At 50.9% G+C, this 14,755-nt stretch overlaps 1 protein-coding gene across 2 annotated transcripts in view; it reads left to right on the top strand.

The window, feature by feature from the left end:
- SHQ1 (SHQ1, H/ACA ribonucleoprotein assembly factor) overlaps positions 1-14,041 on the top strand; it is a 75,023-nt gene extending 60,982 nt beyond the window's left edge. For both annotated transcript variants that reach the window (XM_077276238.1, XM_077276236.1), the window contains exon 12: positions 12,823-14,041. In XM_077276238.1, the coding sequence (XP_077132353.1) occupies positions 12,823-13,942 (1,120 nt within the window). In that variant the 3' untranslated portion in view covers positions 13,943-14,041. The remainder of the gene's footprint in view (positions 1-12,822) is intronic.
- Positions 14,042-14,755: the final 714 nt, after the last annotated feature.

Raw genomic sequence — 14,755 nt, 5'->3', positions numbered from 1 at the left:
CAGGTATCTGCGGTGTGCGGCAGCTTCTCTCTGCTCCCAATGTCGGGTATCTGCGGTGTGCGGCAGCTTCTCTCTGCTCCCAATGTCAGGTATCTGCGGTGTGCGGCAGCTTCTCTCTGCTCCCAATGTCGGGTATCTGCGGTGTGCGGCAGCTTCTCTCTGCTCCCAATGTCAGGTATCTGCGGTGTGCGGCAGCTTCTCTCTGCTCCCAATGTCAGGTATCTGCGGTGTGCGGCAGCTTCTCTCTGCTCCCAATGTCAGGTATCTGCGGTGTGCGGCAGCTTCTCTCTGCTCCCAATGTCAGGTATCTGCGGTGTGCGGCAGCTTCTCTCTGCTCCCAATGTCTGATATCTGCGGTGTGCGGCAGCTTCTCTCTGCTCCCAATGTCGGGTATCTGCGGTGTGCGGCAGCTTCTCTCTGCTCCCAATGTCAGGTATCTGCGGTGTGCGGCAGCTTCTCTCTGCTCCCAATGTCAGGTATCTGCGGTGTGCGGCAGCTTCTCTCTGCTCCCAATGTCGGGTATCTGCGGTGTGCGGCAGCTTCTCTCTGCTCCCAATGTCAGGTATCTGCGGTGTGCGGCAGCTTCTCTCTGCTCCCAATGTCAGGTATCTGCGGTGTGCGGCAGCTTCTCTCTGCCCCCAATGTCAGGTATCTGCGGTGTGCGGCAGCTTCTCTCTGCCCCCAATGTCTGATATCTGCGGTGTGCGGCAGCTTCTCTCTGCTCCCAATGTCAGGTATCTGCGGTGTGCGGCAGCTTCTCTCTGCACCCAATGTCTGATATCTGCGGTGTGCGGCAGCTTCTCTCTGCTCCCAATGTCAGGTATCTGCGGTGTGCGGCAGCTTCTCTCTGCTCCCAATGTCGGGTATCTGCGGTGTGCGGCAGCTTCTCTCTGCTCCCAATGTCAGGTATCTGCGGTGTGCGGCAGCTTCTCTCTGCTCCCAATGTCAGGTATCTGCGGTGTGCGGCAGCTTCTCTCTGCTCCCAATGTCAGGTATCTGCGGTGTGCGGCAGCTTCTCTCTGCTCCCAATGTCAGGTATCTGCGGTGTGCGGCAGCTTCTCTGCACCCAATGTCAGGTATCTGCGGTGTGCGGCAGCTTCTCTCTGCTCTCAATGTCAGGTATCTGCGGTGTGCGGCAGCTTCTCTCTGCTCTCAATGTCAGGTATCTGCGGTGTGCGGCAGCTTCTCTGCACCCAATGTCAGGTATCTGCGGTGTGCGGCAGCTTCTCTCTGCACCCAATGTCAGGTATCTGCGGTGTTCGGCAGCTTCTCTGCACCCAATGTCAGGTATCTGCGGTGTGCGGCAGCTTCTCTCTGCTCCCAATGTCAGGTATCTGCGGTGTGCGGCAGCTTCTCTCTGCTCCCAATGTCCGGTATCTGCGGTGTGCGGCAGCTTCTCTCTGCTTCCAATGTCAGGTATCTGCGGTGTGCGGCAGCTTCTCTCTGCTCCCAATGTCGGGTATCTGCGGTGTGCGGCAGCTTCTCTCTGCTCCCAATGTCAGGTATCTGCGGTGTGCGGCAGCTTCTCTCTGCTCCCAATGTCAGGTATCTGCGGTGTGCGGCAGCTTCTCTGCACCCAATGTCAGGTATCTGCGGTGTGCGGCAGCTTCTCTCTGCTCCCAATGTCAGGTATCTGCGGTGTGCGGCAGCTTCTCTGCACCCAATGTCAGGTATCTGCGGTGTGCGGCAGCTTCTCTCTGCTCCCAATGTCGGGTATCTGCGGTGTGCGGCAGCTTCTCTCTGCTCCCAATGTCAGGTATCTGCGGTGTGCGGCAGCTTCTCTCTGCTCCCAATGTCAGGTATCTGCGGTGTGCGGCAGCTTCTCTCTGCTCCCAATGTCAGGTATCTGCGGTGTGCGGCAGCTTCTCTCTGCTCCCAATGTCAGGTATCTGCGGTGTGCGGCAGCTTCTCTGCACCCAATGTCAGGTATCTGCGGTGTGCGGCAGCTTCTCTCTGCTCTCAATGTCAGGTATCTGCGGTGTGCGGCAGCTTCTCTCTGCTCTCAATGTCAGGTATCTGCGGTGTGCGGCAGCTTCTCTGCACCCAATGTCAGGTATCTGCGGTGTGCGGCAGCTTCTCTCTGCACCCAATGTCAGGTATCTGCGGTGTTCGGCAGCTTCTCTGCACCCAATGTCAGGTATCTGCGGTGTGCGGCAGCTTCTCTCTGCTCCCAATGTCAGGTATCTGCGGTGTGCGGCAGCTTCTCTCTGCTCCCAATGTCAGGTATCTGCGGTGTGCGGCAGCTTCTCTCTGCTCCCAATGTCAGGTATCTGCGGTGTGCGGCAGCTTCTCTCTGCTCCCAATGTCCGGTATCTGCGGTGTGCGGCAGCTTCTCTCTGCTTCCAATGTCAGGTATCTGCGGTGTGCGGCAGCTTCTCTCTGCTCCCAATGTCGGGTATCTGCGGTGTGCGGCAGCTTCTCTCTGCTCCCAATGTCAGGTATCTGCGGTGTTCGGCAGCTTCTCTGCACCCAATGTCAGGTATCTGCGGTGTGCGGCAGCTTCTCTCTGCTCCCAATGTCAGGTATCTGCGGTGTGCGGCAGCTTCTCTGCACCCAATGTCAGGTATCTGCGGTGTGCGGCAGCTTCTCTCTGCTCCCAATGTCAGGTATCTGCGGTGTGCGGCAGCTTCTCTCTGCTCCCAATGTCGGGTATCTGCGGTGTGCGGCAGCTTCTCTCTGCTCCCAATGTCAGGTATCTGCGGTGTGCGGCAGCTTCTCTCTGCTCCCAATGTCAGGTATCTGCGGTGTGCGGCAGCTTCTCTCTGCTCCCAATGTCTGATATCTGCGGTGTGCGGCAGCTTCTCTGCACCCAATGTCAGGTATCTGCGGTGTGCGGCAGCTTCTCTCTGCTCCCAATGTCAGGTATCTGCGGTGTGCGGCAGCTTCTCTCTGCTCCCAATGTCAGGTATCTGCGGTGTGCGGCAGCTTCTCTCTGCTCCCGATGTCGGGTATCTGCGGTGTGCGGCAGCTTCTCTCTGCACCCAATGTCAGGTATCTGCGGTGTGCGGCAGCTTCTCTGCACCCAATGTCAGGTATCTGCGGTGTGCGGCAGCTTCTCTCTGCTCCCAATGTCAGGTATCTGCGGTGTGCGGCAGCTTCTCTCTGCACCCAATGTCGTATCAGGCAGAAGAGCCGCTGCACAGTCCTTTGTGTTTTTACTGTTTGTCTTTTTTATTGTATGTTTTTTTTCATCATTGGGTGACGGCATCAGGTCGTTCTTCTATGATCAGAGAGATCCCAAAAAATCCTGTTAGATTGTGAAGCACAAAGTTTTGCGACATATTAAATCATTATCCTCTCGGGAGAGAAGATATGAAGCTCTTTAAAAGCCACTCAGCCGAGAGATTGTGCCCCTCCGCCGCGTCCTCCTGGGACTTGTCTATTACATTATGTGCTGATTGCTCCGCTGTCAGTGCCGCGCCTCGGAGGTTACTGAGGGGCTGCTGCAGAGGAAATGAAATCGGGTTTTTTTTTTTTTTCTCCCTTTTTTTGTTGTTGTAAGATTTACACAAGATCCGTAGCTACAGGAAGTCGTCTTCGGTTTGCAGGGTTACGACGTATGGTGGGCACAAACAGGATGTACCCATCTAATACAAGAATTATGAGAACGATTAACCCATTACGGACAAGGTGTGATGTGAAGAAAACTGCGGCACAAAAGGAAGACTGTATGGATGACGGTATCCGCAATCCCTCTTTACACCACTCCATCCGACCCTCGGCATTGTGCTTGGTGGTATACGGCTACTCAGTCATGGCGCTGTGCTAATGTTATACCAGAGGAGGTATGGAGCCAGCAGAGCGGAGGTGACTTTTCTGTCCTCTGCTCCTCAGCACTCGGCCCCCCGCTCTGTAACATTATGGGGTCTCCACTTCGTGGCTGAGTTGCTGCGGTTCCTTCCACTTCTCACTAATATCACTCACAGATGATGGAGGAAGAAATGTAATGGACGGACTTGTTACCCCAGTAGCCCCTATTCTGTAAAGGCAGATGGCAGGGCGGGGGGGCCGGAGGTTAGACATCGGGGGGCAATGGTGCTGGACGCTAGACATCTGTGCTAATGGCACTGAATAGATTAGAGGGGCCTCCCAATCCTTTTGTCCCTTTAGGGTGAGACCACTCATCAGCAGTGCAAGTTCCTCCCTCGTCCTGTTTGCTTCAATGTGTCAGTGCAAGTAAAAGGTTTCAACCTGGAGGAAAGTTTACAAGATTGTCCGGACTGGATGCAGGTGAAGAATTAGTTCTGGATAGAGTCAATGGATTATTTCATCCACTGAAGGCAAGCAGTGCTACTAAAAATGGTGATAAAAAAAAAAGAAAAAACGTGGAATAGTAAGTGGCTGAGGTTCTCGTTACAGAGTGATTAATCTGTGTTTGCAGAGTAAGATTCAGCACATGGCACATGGGTCTCCTGAGTGGCTGGCACCGAGCCTCTGTAAATATGGCAGATGTTTCCACCTTCATTTGCACAGATCCGTTTACGCCAAAGGTGACGATTTCACATTTGAAGTGGGAAGAATCGATTCTCTGATGACGGCTCTGGGGTGGGAGATACTGGGCAGGATGTGGCCAGCAGGTTCTTAACGTTGATATATTGAAAGCAGGAAAAGTGGGCAGCTACAAGGGCCAAATAGTGAAGGCTAGGCTACCGGGTCAGCATCTCCAAATCGGCAGGTCCAGTGGCCTGTGTACGGTGGTAGGACGGCTGTGAACCGGAGATGGGGTCAGGGGCTCTCAAGACCCATTGAAGTAGGGTAGCCCGTCAGAGGAGAGAACACTGCATAAAGTGCTAAAGACAATAGTCACAGACTGCTCTAGATCACCACTCTGAAAGGTCCTACCACTCTGTGAACCATCCTGAAAGGTCCTAGCACTCTGAAAGGTCCTACCACTCTGTGCGTCACTCTGAAAGGTCCTACCACTCTGTGCGTCACTCTGAAAGGTCCTACCACTCTGTGCTGTACTCTGAAAGGTCCTACCACTCTGTGTGCCTCTCTGAAAGGTCCTACTACTCTGTGCTCCACTCTGAAAGGTCCTACCTCTCTGTGGTTCACTCTGAAAGGTCCTACCACTGTATCCGCCATTGTAAAAGATCCTACCACTCTGTGGTCCACTCTGAAAGGTCCCACCACTCTGTGGTCCACTCTGAAAGGTCCTACCACTCTTGTGTGCCACTCTGAAAGGTCCCACCACTCTGTGCGCCACTCTGAAAGGTCCTACCACTCTGTGCGCCACTCTGAAACGTCCTACCACTCTGTGGTCCATTCTGAAACGTCCTACCACTCTGTGCACCACTGTGAAAGATCCTAGCACTCTGTGCACCACTCTGAAAAGTCCTAACACTTTGTGGTCCACTCTGAAAGTTCCTATCACTGCGTCCGCCACTGTAAAAGCTCCTACCGCTCTGTCCGCCACTGGGAAGGTAATATCTCTCTGTCTGCCACTCTGGAAATTCCTAACGCTCTGTTTGCCACTTTGAAAGGTCCTACCTGTCAATCCACCACTCTGAAAGGTCCTACCACTGTCTCCGCCACTCATAAAGGTCCTACCTCTCTATCCACTTGTCTGAAAGGTCCCACTGCTCTGTCCGCCAGTGTGAAAGGTCCCACTGCTCTGTCCGCCAGTGTGAAAGGTCCCACAGCTCTGCCAGTGTGAAAGGTCCTACCGCTCTGTCCGCCAGTGTGAAAGGTCCTACCCCTCTATCCACCCCTCTGAAAGGTCCTACCACTCTGCCCCTCTGAAAGGTTCTACCGCTGTGTCCACCACTCTGAAAGTTCTTGTATTGGTATGTGAAAAGCAAAACTGGGCCATGAAGAAATGGAAAAGAAAATGTGATTCATGGGACCAGGGCACCGTCTTCCATCATGTGGACGGCCAGGTGCGTGCTCTCTTACCTGGGAAAGAGATGGCACCAGGACGCACAATAGGAGGAAGACGAGCTGACAGGGGCCGTATGATGAGGCAACGTTCTGGGGAATTCTGTGTCCTGCCATCATGTGGATAAGACACGTACCAGTATAAAGAGACCAAGTACCCCCATCATGGTGGCGAGAATCTTTAATGGCAACCCTTCTTTTGGCAGGATAATTCCCCTGCAGGAATAGTCTGATGAAGAGAAAGTGATGACTTGTCTCCAACTTCCGTGATCTCAGTCTCCGTCCTATTGATCATCTGAAGGATGTGCTGTAAAATGGATCCGATCCATGGAGGCAGCCAACGTCTCGTGCCGGACATCACAAAGCATATTCCTGCAGATTTGCAGGTTTTCTGGTGTCCAGGTCTCCGTGTCACAAAGAAACAAAGAAGCCAACACAATATTGCGCAGAAGGACGTAATGCTATGGCTGAATAGTGCATAAAGGCGTCCTCGTAACTTAGGTCGTCTTCTTGTGTTATTTTGGGTCGTTAGATTTAGGGTAGGACTGGGATTTGTATCTGTAATATGGGACAGTATTCCGCTTCTGTAGAACTGGCCGCTGTCCCTTTTTTCTTCTAGGTTCCTGATCCAACCACATTACTGCTAGCGACACTAGCCGCCTCACCCCCACCGTGTCTTTCCTGTAATCTCCTTATCGCGGCGTATACATGGCATCACCTTGGCACTGCTTATGTTATGTATGCTATTGCCTGGCATCTTCCTATATCAATGGATTATTGCACTTCTGTTTCTGTCCTCCTTTGACGGCAGGATTGGCACTGGTTTCCTCCAAGACACTGTTGCTGAGATATTCCGTGACCTCCGCGAGGCCGGGGCAGACACCTGTTCTCTGCAGCCGGGCACCGTTGCTCTCTGATCCTGTTTTTTTCGTGCTTATGTTGCAGTCAGACTTTTTGTGTTTCGACTCCTCTGCATCCGCTTGGCAGTCCCAGGGCATGGATTGGCAAAATGCTGCGTTTTCATTGTGTAACATCACAGACGCCAATAATTAAAGCGTCTGCACAAAACAATTCTCTGATCAGAATCCTGAGGCTGGCAGCAACACGACAGCTACAGACGACGAGCGGCAGCTCCGGGGATCCGGGCAGAGGACGCAGCCGATTCTAGGAGCCAGGATAGGGAGATTTACAGAGCGACATGCTCCTAAATTCTGCAGAAAATTGTGCCGAAATAATGGCCAATAATGGCACCCGCCAATTTGTAATAGCCTCTATTATGCCGATCTGGGCTGTTGTGAAAAGAGAGGAGAGGAAGGAGCAGTAAAAAGTGTTCATTTCCTGCGCCAGTTTTGTATGCCAGGAACAAAGGTACACCGCACGGAGCGGGCACAGGATCGCCCAGGGAACCTGCACAACCAAGAGCAACCCATGTCACTTAGCTGTAAACTCACATATTGGCACTGGTGCCTATTGTAAGTGCCCTCTACCAGAAATAATCATTGTACAGGAGGAGGAGGTGAGCTGTGACATCTATTGTGAATGGTGGATCCTGTGTTATCTACTGTATATAGAGGTGTTATCAGTTTTTGTGCAGGAGGAGGAGGAGGTGAGCTGTGACGTCACCTATTGTGAATGGTGGATTCTTTATCTACTGTATATAGAGGTGTTATCAGTTATTGTACAGGAGGAGGAGGTGAGCCGTGACATCACCTATTGTGAATGGTGGATCCAGTGTTATCTACTGTATATAGAGGTGTTATCAGTCATTGTACAGGAGGAGGAGGTGAGCTGTGATATCACCTATTGTGAATGGTGGATCCTGTGTAATCTACTGTATATAGAGCTGTTATCAGTCATTGTACAGGAGGAGGACGTGAGCTGTGATACCACCTATTGTGAATGGTGGATCCTGTGTTATCTACTATATATAGAGGTGTTATCAGTCATTGTACAGGAGGAGGAGGTGAGCTGTGACATCACCTATTGTGAATGGTGGATCCTGTGTTATCTACTGTATATAGAGGTGTTATCAGTCATTGTACAGGAGGAGGAGGTGAGCTGTGACATCACCTATTGTGAATGGTGGATCCTGTGTTATCTACTGTATATAGAGGTGTTATCAGTCATTGTACAGGAAGAGGAGGTGAGCTGTGACATCACCTATTGTGAATGGTGGATCCTGTGTTATCTACTGTATATAGAGGTGTTATCAGTCATTGTACAGGAGGAGGAGGTGAGCTGTGACATCACATATTGTGAATGGTGGAGCCTGTGTTATCTGCTGTATACAGAGGTGTTATCAGTCATTGTACAGGAGGAGGAGGTGAGCTGTGACATCACCTATTGTGAATGGTGGATCCTGTGTTATCTGCTGTATACAGAGGTGTTACCAGTCATTGTACAGGAGGAGGAGGTGAGCTGTGACATCACCTATTGTGAATGGTGGATCCTGGGTTATCTACTGTATATAGAGGTGTTATTTATCAGTCATTGTTCAGGAGGAGGAGGTGAGCTGTGACATCACCTATTGTGAATGGTGGATCCTGGGTTATCTACTGTATATAGAGGTGTTATTTATCACACTGCTGTAATCCTTTCTGTGATAATGAATGAAACATCTCTACAGAACGGGAAGCAGAAGTTGAGTATTAGGCCTAGTAGTTAGTGTGTATATGTATTTTACTTTCAATTTACATATAGGAAAATTGAAAAAAAAAATCAAATATGTAAATACATGTAACACAAGCAGATTTATGATCATTCCCTGATGACCCTTTTACAGGATCCGATATCGTCTGTCTCTGGGAATGCTCTCACCCGATCTTCATCCTGTGTAAACATGGCAGCGATCTGTGAACAAGGTGCTCATTTTTAGGTGGATCATTTATGCGGCCCCGTGAAATAATCGCCGTTGGCTGACAATATGCAGACCGTACGGCAACCAAACAATGTATCGCCGACCATTGTTTCCTTTTGGCTTTCATCTGCCCACGTGAAGCCGATCAGCTCGTTGTATCGATGTTCTGCTCTCGGAAAAGGTCCCGTAGGGACTTGTGATTCCCCGCACGTCTCTGCAGTCTGATCTCTACTCGGAAATCCCGGGGATATTGATTCCCTCATTGACTTTATACCCTGATCCCCGCCCTTAGCACACCGTGAGCCAGATAGAAAGATCGCTTTTGATCTCCACGCCCTTGATAAGGATTTATTTCGCCGCCGCCGGCACACTTGGCTTTCCCTTTTCCGGCTTCCTGAGGGTTTCTTCCTAGACTCCCAAGAACTCGCTAATGTCATTTGCTCCCCAGTGTCCGTCTGCTACACACAAGGCCGGGATGTCAGGCAGGGACCCCCACTGTATCCCCCTGGCCTGAGATCTGTGGCAGCTGCTGATCCACCTCTTCCATACGCCAGCCTGACCATGGGGGGCGTTGTAAGCGATGGCTGCCCGCCAGCCCTGCTTTTGGGTACCGCCGGCCCTGATCAGCAACAGCTGGACCCGATTTCTCTGCTATTTTGTTTCTGCAACGTAAAAGTCACGAAACAATCACTTTTGAAGAAAGACACATTGCAAGAGGTATTTTTTTTATCCTTTCGCAGAATGGGGTCGCTTTTGGGGTGTTTTACTATTTTGGGATCTTTTTTTTTCTTTTTCGGGACTCTGTGCTGATTAAAGACCGCATGAAAATTGAGCTGAAATTCACTGCGGTCAAAAATCCGCTCCAAAAAAAAGTCTTAAAACTCCTCTTGCCAGACGATTAGAACGAGCTCACTGATGGGATCCTCCGTTAACTCCTTCTGCAGCCAGCAATAGTCAGCGCAACAACATAGCCAACGGTGCAAAGTTTTATATGAAACACTGCTGCAATAGTTAATTTTAGCCCCCGATACAAAATGTATATGATGTTCTGCGAGTTTCATAATGGGATGTCTATCCTGGTGGCCTAGGGGGGAGTGAGAGTTCCTCACCGCCCCTGATGCACCTTGTTTCATCTTCGTTGACCTAGATGGCTAGAATCGTGGTCCCGGCCGGGAGAAAATCGGGCTCATCCTGAACTTTGGAGCAGTAATGGGCATCGGTCCCTGATCTTTATTGTGGCCAGAAAAGGGGTTAATTTGCATGGACTAAGGGTGGGATAGATCAGCCTCCGAGGTGCGCAGCAGCTGCGCCCTCTGATCCTCCGCCAGTCTGTCTTGAGTCTTTCTTCCAGCCGGGAGAAGGTTAAAGATTTGCGCTGTAAATGTCGGCTCGGGGGGCCGCGCGCTGCTTGTTTTCTTCCCCTCGTTGAGTTCATTTCTATTCCGTTTCCACTAATGTCACTGGAATGGAATGAGAGGGAAGAGGGATTAAACCCCGTCCCCCCTCCGCTGTCCCCGAGGAGCGGCCGCCTGTGATTGCGCTGATCCATCCAGCTGGTTATAACTGCAAACAGATCCCCGCGCTCGCCGAGAGGGAAGAGTGCAGTTTAGGACATGACGTATCAGCTTGTCCGGACTCTGATAATCCCGCGCCTGAGCTCCGAACAATCCGGGAACGACATTCCGAGAGGCGCCAAGTCTGGGGAAAATCCAGGGGAAAAGTCCCCGATAATCAGTAACGGGCACTAATACCCCTCTGTGCAGGTCCTGCAAAAGTAGGACCTGTGCGAAATCTGCATCCTGCCTCGGTTGCTGTATTTTCTCCCCCATACTTTGCACTGCAGCTCAGTGAATTTTTTGTCCATTTTATGCTGTTGGCTAAATTCCCTCTGTTATCAAGAATGGAGCGATTTTTAGTTTGCGGTTGGTCAAAGAGCGCGGCGCTGACAAGCTCTTTACTGTAGAACTTGTAAGCGCTGCTCTGAAGCTAGCTGGAGCTATGGGTCTGACCATCTTTAGTGTCCCTGCGCTGCGCTGACGTCTCTCCTTGCAGTATAGGGGAGCGCACGGTTGGGGCCGGACTCCTGCATGGCCGCCGGCCGGTCACTGCACACCCGGCACGGCAGGGAGCTATGGATTGGAAGCAGGAGGGCGTCATTTCTGGATTTTATGAACTCGGCCTAATAATTTCTGCAAGCTGCAAGACTAAACACCGGTCCATGCGGAACATTACATTTTACGATATGGCCCTCGCGTTTTTTTTTTAAGTTTGATCGCTTCTGATCTTCTGCGTTTTGTGCTGTGAATCCTCAGCGTTTCATTCTTCTTATCACAGAAAGCCCTGACACTGAGACAAGACGGATGTGGTGACCTAAGCCCCAGAGGCCGTGGTCCTCGCTGTTTACACTGAGCAGGAAGCGTCCTGCAGCCTTTGCGGGTAGATGTGGGGTGTGAATCTCTCACCCGCGTGGGGTGTGTCGCCTCCTGATAGCTCACACCCAAATACTCACAGCTAATTATCATTGACGCCTACAGATGCAGAGACCTGCTGGGAGATTGCAGGGAAGAAAAAAAAACAGTATTATAACAGCAGCTGGACAAGATGAAGAGGCCACCTACACTGGCCAAATGCTAAACCAGCACGAATCGGCTACAGGCAACCGGACTGTCCGCGGGCGACCGGACTGTCCGCGGGCGACCGGACTGTCCGCGGGCGACCGGACTCTCCGCGGGCGACCGGACTCTCCGCGGGCGACCGGACTCTCCGCGGGCGACCGGACTCTCAGCGGGCGACCGGACTCTCAGCGGAACCGGAACATCCACGGGCAACCGTATCGGCCACGGGCAACCGGACCAGCAACGGGCAACCGGATCAGTGGTCATTTAATAGCCTGTTTAGACAGTTGGACCACACTTCCATGCACACAGGACGATTGGTAACACAATTGTTCTTTGCGCATAGAATGCTATGTTCTCGGCAGCACATTTCCTTCGTGCTTAAACAGGACTATGTGCTGCCCAGAAGATGCAGTAAAATCTGCCCGTAATGAGTGTCGATTGATAAGTTTCCATTTTAATGCTGTTACTATGACTATTCGCCGGTGCATACGATACAGTTCGCATATTGTCAAACGGCACAAAGATGTTTTGTACATGTCATGAAAGCCGGTCAGCTAATGCCGCATGAAAATCTATAGAGAAGATGGTCCCAGCATGGCTAGGTTCACATGAATAGATCCAAAATTCTGCACTGAATCCTTCCTTAATATAGCTTGATGGTGTCTGGAGCTCAGTTTTGTTGTTTGTTGTTACAGATCTCCAAATCTAGAGCATAGATTTCTATGATAAAATTCATATATAGCTCTAGTAACTATGTCTCCAGAAAAATGGCGAAATTTAGCGCTACTGCGCATGCGCCGAGATTAGCCATTTGACCTGCAGTTCAACCAAGCAGTATGACGCAACAGACATGCGCAATAGATATCTATGAACGCCGAGAGATCTAATGGCGTCCTCCATCAGTAACCGATCCCTGTGGCGGTAAGAACGGCATGGCCCACAGATTGTTTACACATATAACGCACAAATTTGCACAAATGCACTTTATTAGATATATCTGTATGTAATTAAACACAAATGGCTGTAATTAAGGATGGCTAAGTACTATATATATGCACCAAGGAACCTGTATCCACTGCTTGAGAAAAGCTCAATAGAGCTGAAACGTCGCACTGACATGTGGATTTGAATAAATCCTATTTTTTGGAAATAATGGAGTGCTGCCTTCTTTTTTGATTTTTATGATAAAATTCAGACATTCTGTAGTCACCACTAGAGGGCGCTCACTGCATACAGATGATCCATTGAGCTCCATAATAACGCTGTCTGCACTAAGCTCCTCTGCTCCCCCTGGTGGTAGCTGCAGGCAGTGTGAATTATCACTTATATCTTTGTGCACTTGGATTCCTGGTAACTAAACGCGACCTGTCAGCAAAAAAACAATTGCAATCATTCATGTAAAAGTGGTTTGCATTTTTTAGTTTTGATTGTTTTGTTTTTTTTCTTTTCCATTTTCTTCTACTGATCTAGATCTAAGAAATTGGCTGGTTTATCAGATTGCCTGCAAGCAACTACCATCTCCAAGGCAGATCTGGGCCTGGAGCTGGAAGAGCTGGAGGAAGCTGCCACTTTGGTTCAAGAGGAAGAAAAATTGCTGCAGGCGTCAGACCACGTTCCTCGGCAGCCGGCAGCGCTCATTACATCCGAAGCATCGAGCAGCTCTGACTCATCAGAGACAGAATACTCCTCATCAGACGCAGAGGACGAGAGCGACGGTAGCAGCGAAGAAATGGAATTACGGGACTCGTCTGCGGCGCTCCGGGGGGAGCCGGGTGCACCTCTCATACAGGTTATAGAAAGCGCTGAGGACTCGTCTGCGTCGCTCCGGGGGGAGCTGGCTGCCCCTCTCATACAGGTTATAGAAAGCGCTGAGGACTCGTCTGCGTCGCTCCGGGGGGAGCTGGCTGCCCCTCTCATACAGGTTATAGAAAGCGCTGAGGACTCGTCTGCAGCGCTCCGGGGGGAGCCGGCTGCCCCTCTCATACAGGTTATAGAAAGCGCTGAGGACTCGTCTGCGGCGCTCCGGGGGGAGCTGGCTGCCCCTCTCATACAGGTTATAGAAAGCGCTGAGGACTCGTCTGCGGCGCTCTGGGGGGAGCTGGCTGCCCCTCTCATACAGGTTATAGAAAGCGCTGAGGACTCGTCTGCGGCGCTCCGGGGGGAGCTGGCTGCCCCTCTCATACAGGTTATAGAAAGTGCTGAGGACTTGTCTGCAGTGCTCCGGGGGGAGCCGGCTGCACCTCTCATACAGGTTATAGAAAGCGCTGAGGACCTCCAGGACTCGGAGTCCGACCCCGACCTCACATCTGCCTCCTTACCAGCACCTATGTGGACGGAGGAACAGCTGCAAGAAGCGACTACCACCCTGGATGGTCCCATAAGGCACCACCACTCTGCTACCGGCACCCCTGACAAGTCCCAGGACCAGAAAGCACCAGACAGTAGAGCGCAGCGGCACGTGCCAAGCAGCGAAACGGCGCAGCACACCAGGGATATCGTAGAGGAGGCTCCAAGGTTGATTGATCGCCTCCACATTGTGGGCGAACCAGCCGAGGACCAGGGTGATGATAAACTGCTGCCTGTGGGGTAATCTACTGCCATGGATGCTCCGGGTCGGTTCTCGTTATGGATTTATTCTGTGAATATTTCATTATTTCCAATATATAAAAGCCTCGGATCTGTTACTGCAGCGTTCTCTGTGCTGGGTGTGATTCGTGGCTTACAGAAGTGCGCTGCAATATGTCTGACGTCCCTCTCTCATCCCTGCACACACGTAACTCTTCTTCACTCTTTTTCTGTCATCTTCTCTTTCTCTCTCTCATCTGTTTTCCCTTTGTATCATTTTTTTCTCTTGTTCTTTTGTTTTTTTATTTCTCTTTCTCTGTCTCGTTTTCTCTCTCGTTCTTTTATCTCCCTTATTTGCTCTCTCTCCCATCTGAGATTCATTTACACGGACTGACCAGCGGCGCGATATGACCTCCTATATTAAATTTGTGCTGGTTGTCGGCCGTGTAATAACCTGTTTACACAGGCAGATCATAGTAAACGATGTGCACTGAGTGACCTGTAATGGATCAGGTCACACAGGCTGTCATGGTTCTCGGCAGTGTGAGTTCTGTTTTCACCGGACGATGCACCGCCGAGAACTATGATCTTTTCCCCCTGCTGAAATTATATTTTCACCCAATCAACAAGTGTGTTGGTCGTTTATTGGGCCATGGGCGACCGGTGAACACAGCAAGATAATCGTGAAACGAGTGTTTATAAGAATGCTCCCGATAATCTGCTCAGTGTACATGTAGCTTTACTGTCTAGTTAGTGCTCTCTCCCTCATTCACTTTTTTTTCCCCTCTCCTGTTTGCTCTTTTTTTCTCTTCTTATCATTGGGGCTGTCTTGCACTTT

The sequence above is a fragment of the Ranitomeya variabilis genome, chromosome 8 (genome assembly GCF_051348905.1).
Source record: "Ranitomeya variabilis isolate aRanVar5 chromosome 8, aRanVar5.hap1, whole genome shotgun sequence".
NCBI lineage: Eukaryota > Metazoa > Chordata > Amphibia > Anura > Dendrobatidae > Ranitomeya > Ranitomeya variabilis.
This window is presented reverse-complemented; position numbering and strand designations above follow the sequence as displayed.